The sequence below is a fragment of the Tachypleus tridentatus genome, chromosome 1 (genome assembly GCF_004210375.1).
Source record: "Tachypleus tridentatus isolate NWPU-2018 chromosome 1, ASM421037v1, whole genome shotgun sequence".
Classification (NCBI taxonomy): domain Eukaryota; kingdom Metazoa; phylum Arthropoda; class Merostomata; order Xiphosura; family Limulidae; genus Tachypleus; species Tachypleus tridentatus.
The window spans coordinates 186,602,824-186,619,774 of NC_134825.1; the positions used below are offsets into that span (position 1 = coordinate 186,602,824).

At 35.0% G+C, this 16,951-nt stretch overlaps 1 protein-coding gene across 4 annotated transcripts in view; it reads left to right on the forward strand.

Annotated features, from left to right (window-relative positions):
• Positions 1–1,668: 1,668 nt before the first annotated feature.
• Positions 1,669–16,951, forward strand: part of LOC143232180 (uncharacterized) — a 28,440-nt gene continuing 13,157 nt past the window's right edge. The window contains exons 1-7 of one of the 4 annotated variants that reach the window (XM_076467313.1): positions 1,862–2,036; positions 2,476–2,595; positions 4,205–4,255; positions 5,265–5,321; positions 5,519–5,545; positions 6,861–6,941; positions 12,222–12,370. In XM_076467313.1, the coding sequence (XP_076323428.1) occupies positions 1,983–2,036; positions 2,476–2,595; positions 4,205–4,255; positions 5,265–5,321; positions 5,519–5,545; positions 6,861–6,941; positions 12,222–12,227 (396 nt within the window). In that variant the 5' untranslated portion in view covers positions 1,862–1,982 and the 3' untranslated portion in view covers positions 12,228–12,370. Of the gene's footprint in view, positions 1,829–1,853; positions 2,037–2,475; positions 2,596–4,204; positions 4,256–5,264; positions 5,322–5,518; positions 5,546–6,860; positions 6,942–12,221; positions 12,371–16,951 lie in introns of those variants that run through there. The other 3 variants (XM_076467315.1, XM_076467294.1, XM_076467305.1) reach the window with 3 other exon arrangements.

Below are 16,951 nucleotides of genomic sequence, written 5' to 3' on the forward strand. Positions count from 1 at the left end.
TTTTGTTCACAAATATTTATAGTTAATGGTTTCTTGAGGATGCCCTTTAATTAGCTTCCAGTGCTAGAGACTCCGAAAATCAAAACTTTGTATTAACTGTACGCGTTTTGTTTTCCGTTTCTTTTTTCTTTCACACTGGAGAGCCTCCTTATTAGTAAAGAAAGCAAACGCTATTTTGTTATAGTTCTTATTTTTAGAAAAACAGAAGCTTAACTAATTTTAAGAACTTTCAGAAACTTAAAACATTTACTTCAACAGCGTTTGTCGATTACGTTAGTAAATACCCTATTCACCATGATATTAAAAAAACAAACATTTAACTTTATCGAATGAGAAAATTGAGACAAAACCATTTCTCTTTGATTCCACGTTCAATTGATCCATCTACATATCTTTCTATCGCTGGAGGTGAGAACCAGGAGTTGGCTAGACGAAGAACAACTGCTATTAACAAAGTGCAGCTGTGCCTCCATCTTGCCTGATCCTAACTCTAAACTGCGACATGTAAAAACCCCTTTCTCAAAGTTTTGTAGGTAATAAAGTTGGAGAGCCATAATAAATACAGTTCTGTCACCTTCAGTTCATACAAATATGTGCTAGTCTTGTAATAGCCAAAATAACAGAGAAGGCCTGTGAATCTGAAGATGGCCTAAGAAAGTTGAAACGTTGTTCTATTTTATTTCAATAAAAGTTTTAATACACATACCAGCTGTCTTGCGATATAAATTAACGCTTATTTGATACGTGATGGTACCGATTTATTACCCATATTTCTATGTGAAAATCATATGTATTAATATACATACATACAGTTTGACGTACAAGTTTCTTTCCAGATTTAAGAGAAACCCATAAGCTCTCTTTGTATTTATATTTGGGTAATATAGGCAACGTTAAGTTTTTTTCATTTTCGTGGTATTAACAATATTTTGGTTGAGAGACTAAGACTAACTTTGTTAAACTGCAACTTCAAACTTATCTTGTAAGATATATTAAAAGGCATCGAATTCCGAATTTTACCAGACAACAGATGAACCATTAAAAGAACGAACATTCAAGAGATGAACCCAGAATTAAAATAGAATTGAACTCACCTTTTCTGTTATGTGATTTTACTAGGAGAAATACTGGAGTAGAAAGAGAGGCAAAATTTTTGTTTCCACAGGTGGCATCTGGCAGTGTTGAAGTTAGGACTAGTTAAATATCCGGGAGTTCCCTGCCTTTGTCAATATTTGCGGACTTCAGTTGTTGAATTTCCCTCTTTTGGACTTGCTGGAACGGATTCGTCCACAGTTTGTCACCTCACACTTGTTTGTTCATTATCATTATTTAAACAGCTTACATACATGTGCTAAACCTATTCCCTGTAGTTATCGGGCTTCGTAATGTTACGTGTAAGTGATTTCACGTAAACCCATCTTTGAAAAAAAACATGAGACATTATTTCCTTAAAGAGACAATTTGAAGGTCGTGTAAAAAATTAAATATTAATCATCTCGTGCAAACCGTATATCGACCAACCAAAGCTATCATGTTTTGTTTAAACAGTTTTACCTTTACAGTGATGTGTCATGTACGTACCCAGTATGTGGAAAGTTAACAACTTTAAATTCTGCATAAATTTCAATGAAATTTGTATAAATACAGACAGTTTCCACGATTTTATGTGAAATCATTCAGTGTTTGGGTGGTGGGGGGGAAGGTACATTTTCGGTTGAAATAAAGAACTAACTATAATATTCCTGGGGATGTCCGAATATATGTTCGTTTTTAAATAGTTGAGAAACTACAATTATAACTACGAGTTATTGCTTAATACCACAAACATGTAAGTATATTCGTGGAACATTACATGTCGACCCATCGACTAATCCCTCGTATATAAAAGGATATTAAAAAGGCCTACAATAGCGACTTACAGTTTGATATATCAGAGACCCTCAAACACGGATTAGTGGTCGATATATCCAATAAAAATCTCAATGGCTAATTTTCAGTTTTACCACTTGTTTGCTCTTGTTATGTTATTCAGTCAGGTTAGTGGACAATTTTTTTATGAAGATATAGAAAATAAGCTGTTTCTTCTGGCCTAATTGTTCTGGCTACGTTTGTAAACCTCTATCTGAACACAAATCAAAATGATTCTTTGTATCTTAGAACGGCTGGTATGGATATTAACACTTTTATTCATAAGGCGAGAACAACGTTTCGACCTTCCTAGGTCATCTTCAGGTTAAGGTTTTATTTCACGTGGGTTTCTCGTCATCAAGAAAATTATTCTTTATTTTGAAGCGCAAGCCTACACGAGTAATAATCTGTGCTTTGTCCCCTTAGGGTATAAGAATCAATGTTTAGTGTTATAAACTCTCTGCTAACTGTAATAGCAAGATCGTACTAAAAATGGTTTATTTTTATGTTTTTTAATTATAAACTTAACATTGATGGTGTATTATTTATTATTATATTTTTCACAAGAACGTCGACACGGTTAGAAGAAAATACCGAAGTATGAACGAAGAAAAGTATATTACGCCACACCCGCCAGAGGACGCACCTACCTTAGACGAGCTTTGTGAAATCCCAGCAAACGGAAAGGCGAGTCCATAAAAAACACTTAATCTTAAGTTCTCTAATTATCACCAAACAGTAATTTATATACTAGAATAATAATTAATAATTAGGTGCTTGGATTATATTGTAGAAAACAAGAAAGATAAACATCTGCGAAATGTAATATTTTGAAAACTAGCTTCTCTATATTATGTTGTGCAACAGTCAAAACGTGTCTGATCAAACGGATAACTCTCAGGTTTCCTCTTTAGCTCTACGTGTATTCTTCATACTTGCTATTAACCAACAATAGATACCTGAATATTAGGTCTAGTTACTCATTCTTTGTTTCAGAGTAATGTAGCTTATGTCACTCAATCTTTGTTCCACTAACTGAGATTAAGTTAATCACTCTCCGATTAAGAGTATAGGACGTTAAGCTATTTACTCTTGGCTACAGAATGGTAAAACTGAGCTATTAAGTAATACTACGGTTAATAATCTCAGTTGGTTTCTAGGGCAGTTCTGTTTTAAAATATAAGCCACGTTTGGACAGTTTAAGAATTCAATCTGAATTTTAATTATACAGATAATTATAAAAATAAAAGGAAGAAATATAGTGATAGGTACACAGTTTTGATTAAATCATTGTTCAAACAAATTTGAGCAGGCGACTTGATAAAATTGTCGAATTTAATTTCTTTATTAGTTCGTGTATTATTGAAAAATAGCTTATTTAAACTTTATTAGTTCGTGTATTGTTGAAAACATAGCTCATTTAAACTTTATTACTTCGTGTATTATTGAAAACAGATAGATCATTTAAACTTTATTGGTTCGTGTATTGTTGAAAACAGATAGCTCATTTAAACTTTATTAGTTTGTGTATTGTTGAAAACAGATAGCTCATTTAAACTTTATTAGTTTGTGTATTGTTGAAAACAGATAGCTCATTTAAACTTTATTAGTTCGTGTATTGTTGAAAACAGATAGCTCATTTAAACTTTATTAGTTCGTGTATTGTTGAAAACAGATAGCTCATTTAAACTTTATTAGTTCGTGTATTGTTGAAAACAGATAGCTCATTTAAACTTTATTAGTTCGTGTATTGTTGAAAACAGATAGCTCATTTAAACTTTATTAGTTCGTGTATTGTTGAAAACAGATAGCTCATTTAAACTTTATTAGTTCGTGTATTGTTGAAAACAGATAGCTCATTTAAACTTTATTAGTTCGTGTATTGTTGAAAACAGATAGATCATTTAAACTTTATTAGTTCGTGTATTGTTGAAAACAGATAGATTATTTAAACTTTATTAGTTCGTGTATTGTTGAAAACAGATAGATTATTTAAACTTTATTAGTTCGTGTATTGTTGAAAACAGATAGATCATTTAAACTTTATTAGTTCGTGTATTGTTGAAAACAGATAGTTCATTTAAACTTTATTAGTTCGTGTATTGTTGAAAACAGATAGATCATTTAAACTTTATTGTATTTCCACATAACAAACCTCCATAAAGAACAATGAGACGTTCTATGATCTAATTTATAAACGTAGATAATACATCACTAGAATCTTGCATTATTAATATATATTTTCTACTTAATGGAGGTTGTTACTCTGAATTTAATTAAATCTTTATTTTTACAGAATTCCTCAGCTTGTATCACCTGCTTTTTAGACTTGGACAGTCCAATCGAGGTAACTAATAGAGTTACATCTTATCTTTAAAAATTGAGAAATGGTTAAGTCGAAAACTTTTAGTATCAATGATTAAACGATGGTATAAATTTTTAAGTTTTCGTTAGTTGGTTGTTAAACGTAAAGCTACACAACAAGCTATATGTTCCGTGTCCATCACGGGTCTCAAAATCCGGTTTTTCGTGCTATAAGCCTTTAAAGCCATCTTTGGTCTTAACCTTCTGGAAGCAACAAGAACGAAAGGTTTACGTTTATTGACGATAAATGTCAGATAAGAGTCAAATATCCACAATAATAGATTTGGAAAATGGATGTTCAATGTTTACTCACTGTCAGCTCTACGTAGTTTTATCTATTGTATGAACAAAACTTAACGTTCTTGAAGGTAGAAATATTGAAAACACTGATTAAACGAAAGTTTGATAGTCCTTAGGTTGAACTTCCACAACTCTATACACTTTGTAGAGTTTAGAAATGTTTTATTAGGATTTATATGGTCCTGATATTTAATAGTGTTCACTAATAAGTGTTACAGTTAATGGTTACTTTTTCACTGCCAGATATTACTGATGAAAACATTTCTTTAACTGATAACAAAATGTTTATATTTCCTGATGCTGAGGACCGTGTCGAAGAAAGAATCATTAATATTTCTGTACCTCAGATGAAATGTAATAAAAACATATATATAATACTGGTCATTGTGCTCAGATGAGAATTTTTAATAGTGGCGCTAATAGAATTCTCTATAGCTCAATGCTACTGACTCGTCAACAATATTTAGGAGCGATAGGTAACTTAATAGAGAATCGAACTTAGGTGGTCATATTAGTTCACGGTTTCTGCATCTGTGAACATTGATATGTTACACTGAGAGTACAAGTGACTCTTGGTGTTATCTATTGAACTTATTTGAAACTGTATAAGTGTAGGTCTTTTTAAAATCTGTTCAAATTTATCTAATTATTCTATTAGTTTTTGAAACTAAGATATTTTAATATCTTTACAGAACAATAACTTCGTGGGAGACTACAGAAACTGTGTGGAAAAGTTCTTTGTTGCCGAGGTAACGACGTATTAATGCAAAATGTGATGTTAAATAAGCACTTGTTTCTGTTTGTTATTAGTTAAACTTTATTCAATATACATTCGGGATTAGATTGTCCAATAGAAGTAACGAAATTAAAGCATTTAACATTATCTTTATAAACTGATTATCACGATATAATAAATAAACTGATTTCTTTGTTTATCTTTTTCCAGTACTTGGAGTGCTTTGAATCTCTAAAGGTACGTAGGTTACGAATTATTTGATTTTCAATATGTTTTTTGTTATTTAACGTTGTTCTACTCAAGAGAAAAAGCAAAAAAAAAGTTTGTGTAATATAGAAAATTCAGAGGTTGCTAAGTTACCGTCAGAATAGCAGGTTTAGACTTGTACTCAATACCTTTTCTAAAGGGTGGTTTTATATTTAGGGTCTCACTTCGTATGTTACATAACTATATCATCAGGCAGACTTTATTATCACTTGATGTTTTGTTGAATTTTGCCCTATCCTACACAAAGGCTGTCTGCGCTAAACGCCCCTAATTTAGAAGTGCTAGACTAGAGTGAAGGCACCTAATCAACACCACCTACCATTAACTTTTGGGCTACCTTATACCAACGTAACGTGAGATTGACTGTCACGTTATGCTGCCCCAGGGCTGAAAGGGCGAATATGGTCGTTGACTGGATTCGAGTCCTCAATAAGTAGATTGCCAGTAGAGCGCCCTAATCACCGATTCGTGCCAGGCCATTTATTACTACAAATAGCTGGTATTTCTCTATCGCTATCCAAGGTTCTGAAATACCGTATATGTACATTTTACTGTATTCGGTATAACTCTCATAATTATCAGATAAGTAGCCAAGTACAGTAATATGTTACAAAGATCTTTCTCTCAGTTCTGACCTTTTAATACATGTTGAATACAATATTTAACCTTCTGAACTACTGGATGAAGACTGGTGTTCGATACTCATACCGACCTCTTAAATACCGAGATTCAAATTTTGTTTGTTTTTGAATTTTGCACAAAGCTACACGAGGATTACCTGTGCTAGCCGTCCCTAATTTAGTAATGTAAGACTAGAGGGAAGGCAACTAGTCATCACCATCCACCGCCAACTCTCGGAATACTCTTTTACCAACGAATAGTTGGATTGACCGTCACATTATAACGCCCCATGGCTGAAAGGGCGAGCATGTTTGGTGTGACGGGGGATTCGAACCCGCGACCTTCGGATTATGAGTCGAGCGCCTTAACCATCTGGTCATATCGGGCAGATTCAAATTTTTCTTCAAGTACTTTGCAGGTTTGTATAGCTTACTCACGAAGCCTAAAAGTAGTAACTAGTTGGAATTATGGTAGTTAGTTGAAACTATGGTAACTTTTTAACTTATGGGAACTTTAGATTTTCTACAGAAAACTATTATACTGGTAGTTTCTATAAAGAATCATAGCAGTAAGATATTTAGTAAATAATTCATTGCTATAATTTTATTATTTACTATAAGCTAATGGAAGTTCAACCCAAATCAAAGTAATTCTTGTGTTTCAGGATATTTGGGAGCTCCAGGAGATATCCCCGAAACTTCGGCATGTTAACAACTGCGTCACAAAGAAATTCAAAGATCACAAGGTAAGTTAAAAGTTACGAAAAAATCTACGTGCACGCCAAAACCGAACTGGTGGCGTAAAATCACTTCCTCAGCAACGTATCACACAACTGTAACGTCAGAAATGACCACAGCGTGAAACGCGATTCGTTGATAAACTAGGAATGAAAATTAAAATATTAATCAAGTATGATTTATGACAATGAATTAACTTTCACTTCCTCTGTTGAAGTTTATTTACACCTGGTGGATTTGCTAGTAAGTTTGTTCTTTATCTGATGACATTATCCAAGCTTCATAAAGGTAAGACTAATTATAGCTAAAACAGGTAACAATGACAAAATGGTCGACAGTAGATCTGTAAATCTAGACCAGCCATACCTATAATAACTGGTGAAAACTACGGTAAATATTCAAAACTACGGCAATTGTTGTTAATAGTTGAAACTATGGCAAGTATTTGAAACTACGGTAACTGTTTGAAATTTGGTAAGTAGTTGGAATTATGGTAATTAGTTGAAACTATGGTAACTATTTGAAATTATGGGAACGAGTCGAAGCTATAGTAATTAGATGAAGCAAAAATAGGTGAAAATATGATAAGCAGTGAGAGGTATGGTAACTAATAGAAATTATGGTAGCTAATTGAAATTACGACAACTAATCAAAACCGCAGCAATTGGTAGTAATTTTGTAGCCTGTAATAATAAAATGTTTATAAGTAGAAAAGTAACATTCAGTGTTAGCAACTAATTGACTAATCTGTACTGATTACGAGGACTGGATAGGCTTAAACCTAACTCAGATATTAGATTGTTCACCAACAAAAGGTTCATCGATCAGATGTTAAAATCAATCAATAGAAAATAAACCACTTATTACATATGGTTAAAATACATAACGAAGCCTGGATAACCTAATTTATATTCGGAAGTTTTGGTTTTGTCCTTTTATAAGTAGTCACAACTAAGCCTTATCAGCAACTGGATATTGATAGGGAAGAAACCTGAAAGCTGATTTCCTTGGAAATAAGCGTCGGTTTATTGACAAGAAAACATATAAAACATTTGAAAGAAAGCATACAAATTAACAAGTGAACTTTCTAGCAACACTGGCTCGTGGATTAAACCCAGGATTTGAGGGATTTAAAAGTGATGTTCAAGCTTAGGTGTTTGTATAAGTGACAGCATTCTTTACAACTTATTAATTTGGTAAAAACATTTTGAAACTTGAGAGTTCTTTTAACATCTCTCTCTCATCTGCTTTGATGAAAAAGTGAAACTCTGAAGACGATTAAGTGCTGTTAATTTCACTTTTACTTAACATTCATAACTTACGTAGAATTATTTTTCTTAATATTTCGTCCAGATTATCCTTCACGGTTTTGCTTTTCTTTACACAAAACACTGCTGTTTTAAAATTCGCCAGTAAAACATTGAATAACCACGAACAGAACAAAACCTTTCTGATAAATTAAACACTTGCATCTTCAACCTAGTCTACACTATCTTCTAATCCAATCGTATGTCGTCAATATTTCCAATAAGGAAATAGTGATTTCTCACTATTATCTACATTAGTCGTTCTTTCAGTAAACTGACTTCATGCGAAAAAAGAAAGTTAACTTATTAGAGATTCTTTTACCTCTAGCTCACACCCGACAGATTTTTAACAACTTTCTTTGAAAGAGTTTGGTGGTTCTGCTAATAATGGAACAACATTAAGGGATATTATCATAAAATCAGAAACACAATACAGTGGTACCTCGGTTCTCGGTTTGTGAGTATAATATTACGTCAGTTCAGACACTGGTTGGTAGGACTACTGGTTTGTGAGTATAACATTACATTAATTCAGACACTGGTTGGTAGGACTACTGGTTTGTGAGTATAACATTACATTAGTTCAGACACTGGTTGGTAGGACTACTGGTTTGTGAGTATAACATTACATTAGTTCAGACACTGGTTGGTAGGACTACTGGTTTGTGAGTATAACATTACATTAGTTCAGACACTGCTTGGTAGGACCACTGGTTTGTGAGCATAACATTACATTAGTTCAGACACTGCTTGGTAGGACCACTGGTTTGTGAGCATAACATTACATTAGTTCAGACACTGGTTGCTAGGACCACTGGTTTGTGAGTATAACATTACATTAGTTCAAACACTGGTTGGTAGGACTACTGGTTTGTGAGCATAACATTACATTAGTTCAGACACTGCTTGGTAGGACTACTGGTAGAACATTAGTTCAGACACTGCTTGGTAGGACTACTGGTTTGTGAGTATAACATTACATTAGTTCAGACACTGGTTGGTAGGACTACTGGTTTGTGAGTATAGCATTACATTAGTTCAGACACTGGTTGGTAGGACTACTGGTTTGTGAGTATAGCATTACATTAGTTCAGACACTGGTTGGTAGGACTACTGGTTTGTGAGTATAGCATTACATTAGTTCAGACACTGGTTGGTAGGACTACTGGTTTGTGAGTATAGCATTACATTAGTTCAGACACTGCTTGGTAGGACTACTGGTTTGTGAGTATAGCATTACATTAGTTCAGACATTGCTTGGTAGGACTACTGGTTTGTGAGTATAGCATTACATTAGTTCAGACACTGGTTGGTAGGACTACTGGTTTGTGAGTATAGCATTACATTAGTTCAGACACTGCTTGGTAGGACTACTGGTTTGTGAGTATAGCATTACATTAGTTCAGACATTGCTTGGTAGGACTACTGGTTTGTGAGTATAGCATTACATTAGTTTGGACACTGGTTGGTAGACTACTGGTTTGTGAGTACAGTGGTAACTCGGTTCTCGAGCGACTCCCTTCTCGAACAATTCGATTTTCGAACATATTGTTTGAGAAAAAAATGTCTCGGTTGTCGAACATAAACTCGGTTCCCGAACGACCCTTCGACCATTTTTGGCCCACGCCAAGCTTGCCCAAAACATTTTACCCGCATCTGTCGCTCAGTCCACACCCCCGCTAAAGTCTGCTGTGAACGTTCTCGTTTTTCTTTTTGTTTTGCTAAATATTCTGATTAAATAAGCCACCATGGAAACAATGAAGGATGATGAAAGCAGCAAACCAAAAAGAAAAGTTGTTAGAGCCACAATAGAGGTGAAAAAAGATCTCATAGCAGAGTATGAGAGTGGTGTTCGCGTGTCTGACCTTGCTACACAGTTTGGTATGGTGAAGTCTACAGTCTGCACCATACTGAAAAATAAAGAGGTCATCAAAGGAGCTAATGTTGCAAAAGGAGTGACAGTGCTTACGAAACAAAGATCACAAACAGTGGAAGAGGTAGAAAAACTTGTTGATTTGGGTAAACGAAAAATAGTTAGCTGGTGATAGCATTTCTGAGACCATCATTTGTAAGAAAGCAAAGCAGTTGCATGCTGACCTCCTGAGAAACACCCCTGGAACGAGTGCTGACACAAGTGATGCCTTTAAGGCTAGTAGGGGTGGTTTGAAAACTTTAGGAAAAGAAGTGGCATACATTGTGTGGTGAGACATGGGGAGCGTGCCAGTTCTAACAAAGACGCTGCTGATAAATTTGTTAGGGAATTTAAGGACTATGTAGAAGCTGAGGGTTTTATTCCCCATCAAGTGCTCAACTGTGATGAGACAGGCCTCTTTTGGAAGAAAATGCCAAAGAGGACCTACATCACCAAGGAGGAGATGTCACTGCTAGGACACAAGCCAGTGAAGGACAGGCTAACTATTGTCATGTAGTAATGCAAGTGGGGACTGAAGCCTTTGCTTGTGTACCATTCTGAGATCCCGAGGGTGTTTAGGAAAAATAATGTCCTGATACGTAAACTAATTGTCATGTGGAGGACTAATAGTAAAGCTTGGGTTACCAGGCAATTTTTTATGGAGTTAGTCCATGAAGTGTTTGTCCCAAGTGTAAAGAATTACCTCACGGGAAATCAGTTGCCACTCAAGGCCCTTCTTGTGATGGACAATGCACCTGCTCACCCACCAGGCTTGGAGGACGGGTTGGTGGAGGAGTACAGTTTCATTATGGTGAAGCTCTTGCCCCCTGACACGACTCTTCTCATTTAGCCCATGGACCAGCAGGTCATATCGAACTTTAAGAAACTCTACACCAAAGCACTGTTTCAAAGGTGCTTTAAAGTAACCTCTGACACAGAGTTCACCCTTAGAAAGTTCTGGAAAAATCACTTTAATATCCTCCATTACTTGAGGATCATAGACAAAGCCTGGAGGGAAGTGTCTTTGAAGACCATGAATTCAGCCTGGAAGAAATTTTGGCCAGACTCAATAGCAGATAGAAACTTTGAAAGCTTAGAGCTGAGCCTGCTGTCGAGGATATTGTCTCACTAGACAAGTGTATGGGCTTGAATGTGAGTGGTGATGATGAGGAGAAGTTGGTAGAAGACCACAACACTGAGCTCACCACAGAAGAACTCCAAGACCTTCAGAAGGAGCAGCAACAGAATGTATGGAAAATGGGGAGAGTTACAAAGTTTTGTCACCCTGACAAAGTTGTAGCAAACCGAAACATAAACCTTTTCAATAACAATGTCTTGTCTTACTTCAGAAACATTTTAAAATGCGGGCAGAAACAAACCTCATTAGACAAGTTTTTAGTGAGAAATAGGTCCAGTGAGTCTCAAGCAGGTTGTAGCGGTGCAAAGAGACAGAAAAGAGAAAGAACCCCAGAAGGAGAGTTACCTGATGTTTTTATGGAAGGTGACTCCCCTTCCAAACAGTAATAACCCTCCTACTCTCCACGTTCCTCACCACCTTTCACTTACACCATCAGTTCTCCTCAGGACAGGCAAAGTGCAGTTAAGTTTTCATTTATTGTTTTTTATTGTGTTTATAGTTTTTGTGGTTGTCATGTATAGTTTTTTAATGATATAATCCATGTTTTTGTTGCTGTAATCTGTACAGGTATAAATAAGCAATATTTTTACTTAAAATGCTTCATAATGCGTAATTTCTGTAGGTCTGTAACGGATTACTTTAATTTACAGTATTTCTTATGGGAAATATTGATTCGGTTTTCGAACAGCCTTCTGGAACGGATGAGAACCGAGGTACCACTGTAATGGTCAATATTTTGTACTTGTGTATTGCAGGCACCCTGAAGTTCACATACACTTGTCAAATAATAGTTATTATTATTTTACTATTGCAGAACTAAACAGGCTATACCCATCGTTTAGTATTAGTTAGTTATTATTATTTTGCTGTTACAGAGGTAACAGGCTATGTCCACCGTCTACTATTAATTATTATTATTTTACCATTACAGAGGTAACAGGTTATGCCCATCGTCTATTACTGGAATAAACCAGGCCTGGTGTCATCGATTTTTTTAAATTTTTGTGTTGTGCTTGTTCATCAACCTGAACATAAATACGATTGAACAGTTTCAATAAAATGTTATTTCGATAATGTCAATATGTTGTCCGGTTACTCATTTGCCACAAATCAGTGTCCATTTATAATAGAACTTCGGACTTCAAAAGATGGATTCATTTGTTTTGTTTCTCTCCGTTTGCTATTACTGTTAAGACTTCAAACTAAAACGTTCCATTTGGATGTTTACTTATGTGTATGTGTGACTGGATCTCGGATCTGTAAAGCGTTTTGAAACCAATTTTTGTTTTGTTGGTGATATGATTTATATTTGTGTTTTATGTTTAAATTCAAAGTTACCTGGTGTAATATCTGTTGTTGTTTTTCTCTTCGAATGGAACGCGTATCTAAAATTAATCTTTGCTTTTTATTTCTTCTTTAATTCGACTTTATGTTGATGTAATAGATTTTTTTCCTTTTCTTTTATTGGAATTTTTTGTAGGATTTCTCCTTTAATTCAGCTTTGATCTGAGTTTTCTATGTTTTTGATTTCTCCTTTAATTCAGCTTTGATCTGAGTTTTCTATGTTTTTGATTTCTCCTTTAATTCAGCTTTGATCTGAGTTTTCTATGTTTTTGAGTTCTCCTTTAATTCAGCTTTGATCTGAGTTTTTTTATGTTTTTGATTTCGCCTTGAATTCAGCTTTGATCTGAGTTTTCTATGTTTTTGATTCCTCCTTGAATTCAGCTTTGATCTGAGTTTTCTATGTTTTTGATTTCTCCTTGAATTCAGCTTTGATCTGTTTTCTATGTTTTTGAATTCGCTTTTAATTCAATTTTTTGTCAATATGAGTTAAGTTTTAATAAACTTTGTATTGTCTTAATGTTTTTGTTTCGTCAGTAGTACTTATATAGGTGTAATCCATGTTTTTGTTGATGTAATTATGTTTTTATCTTAGCCTCTAATTCTGTTTTTGATGGTGTAATCCATGTTTTTGTTGCTGTAATCTGTGTTTCTATTTTATCTTCTAATTCAGTTTTTTAATGATGTAATCCTTGCTTTTGTTGCTGTAATCTGTATTTTTATCTTATCCTCTGATTCAGTTTTTTAATGTGCTGTAATGTGTTATCTTGGCCTTTAATTCAGTTTTTTAATGGTGTAATCCATGTTTTTGTTGCTGTAATCTGTATTTTTATCTTATCCTCTGATTCAGTTGTTTAATGGTGTAATCTGATTTAAATTAATTGTCTATGAATCACAAGACATCATTTAAACGATCAATATATTAAACCTTCGTTTCTTTAGTCCCCCTCTGGGACAGCGGTAAGTCTTCGGATTTACAACGCTAAAATCAGGGGTTTGATTCCCCTCGGTGGGCACAGCAGATAGTCCGATGTGGCTTTGTTATAAGAAAAACACACACACATACACACTTGTTCTTTAATTTATTCATAGTTCATAAATGCTACTTCTCACGACGACACATCAAGCACTATGGACAATGTAGCCAATAGTATGAACCATGTATGTATGCTAATAAGTTGGTTGTACAGAAAATTAAGTACGTTATAGTAAAACAGTTTTGAATATGTAAATTAACAAGTCATGTGACAACCATATAAGGTAGTGGTGAGACAGTATAAGAACTACATTTTGACATTGGTATTTTAGGTTGTGTGATGTCACCAAAACGTAATCGCTTTTTGGAAGGACATGAAACAGTGAGATCAGAAATTTAGAATTAGCAAAACAAGTATATTTCCTGTGTTTAATGGCACTGGAAAACAAGAACATATGTATCAACTTGGGATACCAAGACTATGCAGAAAGAGATTTGCAACAAGTCTTATTCCAGCCGTGTTGAGCAGAATGTGGTGTCTTATAAAAAGTGAGAATTCATGAACGCAAAAATTAGTGTGAAAACCTGTTTACACAACAGTAAACAACAAAATCAAAGAGGCGACATGAGTCATATTAGCACAGGTTGCTTCCACGACATATCCGTTCGCCTGCCACAGATATTACTCACCTGAAAAATGAAACAGATATTCTGAGATCAAGTTACAATAGCTGACGATCAACTGAACTTTCAGTTGATTCTTTTTAAAATTAAGTTTTTACCAGTGTATGAAAGACAATATTATATAATACGTTTGAGTACTGTTGGTGGTTTGAGTAGATTCGTGAGAGTCTTAGTTAGAAAGGTATTAGTAATTTCAGGGTTAAGTCAAAGTAGATGGAAAATAAATTATCAGCTCTGTTTAATGAGCAAGCTTTCTTTTGTACGTGAATGGTATAAAGCTGTCTAATTGTGTAAGGAGTCTAGTAAACGGTTTGTTTGTTTTTCTGAAATAATGAATATTCATGGCATTGCATACGAAGATATATCACTCGAGTTGCCAGACTTATTGTCTATGAATTTAACTGCTCACCCAGCATGATTAGGGCATTCGACTCGTAATCTGAGGGTCGCGGGTTCGCATCCCCGTCGCGCCAAACATGCTCGCCCTTTCAGCTGTAGAGGCATTATAATGGGATGGTCAATCCCACTATTGGTTGGCAAAAGAGTAGTCCAAGAGTTGGTAGTGGTGATGATAGATGCCTTCCCTCTAGCCTTACACTGGTAAGTTAGGGACAGCTAGCGCAGACAGCCCTCGTGTAGCTTTGCGTGAAAGTTAAAACAAGCAATTTATCTGTTGAAATGGGCGCTGGGGTATTGGTGCCTTCCTGTACTAAATGGAATATGGAAAGCCTGTATGGAGGAGTGGTGTGGCTTAGACACGACAATTCTACGTTAGTATCTCTTTGCAATAGAATATACATTGTAGGACTATTGTCAGGATTCAGTCACCAAAAACAACATGACTAGACATGACAAAACAGACTACTGAATAATAACGATCCAAAACTGTTTTAACATAACATACGTAAACTGTACTTCATGAGACCCTGAAGCCACGTGTGATAGTAACTCATTAAGATATTACATATATTATATTATTTCTAAGTGTTTTTCTATATCTTGTTGATTTTATTGTGATAAACTTGATGATTAAACTAATTTTAAATTATCTGAAATATTGTAACTGAGAAATACCCAAGAATTTTAGAAATATATGAATTTTTTCGCATTTGTTTTTGAAAATAAAAATTATTTAGGTTACCAATCTTTTATGCATGAAGAAAGTAGAAATATATCAAACATTTAATAGGTTTTTTCCCATGACATGAGCTAAATCTTTGAGACTTCAAGAAGAATAGCGAATCCTGTAGTAGCTAGTGTGAATAAAACAAAGCGACTAAGTCTCGTATGCTCAATGTCCATCCCTTGAGGGCCTGGCATGGCCTAGCGCGTTAAGGCGTGCGCTGCGTAATCTGAGGGTCGCGGGTTCGCGCCCGAGTCGTGCCAAATATGCTCGCCCTCCCAGCCGTGGGGGCGTTATAATGCGACGGTCAATCCCACTTTTCGTTGGTAAAAGAGTAGCCCAAGAGTTGGCGGTGGGTGGTGCTGACTAGCTGCCTTCCCTCTAGTCTTACACTGCTAAATTAGGGACGGCTAGCACAGATAGCCCTCGAGTAGCTTTGTGCGAAATTCCAAAACAAACAAACCATCCCTTGATCTCCATCTAGTGGCGATATTACGAACGTCAAAAGTAAGCATAGTGAACTTTAAGATGTTTCCTTTAAGGCAAAAGTGAAAAGAAACACAAAATAATTATTATTTAATAGTTTATTAACAACATTTATGGAACTGTTTTAAGCAAATAATAATAATAATAATAATAATAATTCGTATGATATGGTATGTATTTCAAAACTATTTTTTGATTAAAAAACTGATACATTTCTCATATCAAAAGTACTCACACTCTGAGTGGGTTTGAGGGAAGATAATATATTTTCATTTTATAGACACGAGATTCCCACATAAGATTAGCAACAAGTTCATTAACATAAACAGTATTATACCAGAAGCAGGTGTTTTTCTTTGGTTTGCAACAAATTATAAGTTAAAGAGAAACGTCAAGTAGACACTTTGGTCCATATGGTCACAGTTGAGACTTTTAAACAACAACAAACGACATGAGCTGACTGAGCTAACGTTAACTCAGCTAACGTTAATTGAAAGTTTGTTTGATCGGTGAATCTAAATCACTTTTTCATCACATGGAATTCATAAAATACTGGGATTCACACAGTATAAAAACGTACTAAAGTTAACACCAAATATACAGAATATGTTATCCAAATTGTTTAACACTGGGTATCTGATTACATCAAGGTACTGTAACTAACGTGGTGGTTTATCGTTTAAGATATGATTTGTTTCCCTCGGGCACAATATAAACATCAGATGACCACACTCCACTACTCACCCCCCGACTTGATGTACAGAAAGCCTATAATCACGTGTTATAACTTAAAGATGTAACGAGGGGGTAAGGGTGGAAATCCGCTTTGCGATGCAACCAAACAATGATCACATCACAACAAGTAATGTTCATAAAGAGAAATTCAGATCTGTTTAATATTGTGGATTACGTTTGTCGTAGAACGAACGATGCTGAGCACTTCTGTAAACCTTCGCCTAATATCAGATGTAAGTGTCTTCATGGCGAAAACAAAGAGTAGGTTCGGTAGTGTCAATCATAGTTTTCTCATCTCTCGCTTAATTCAATCACA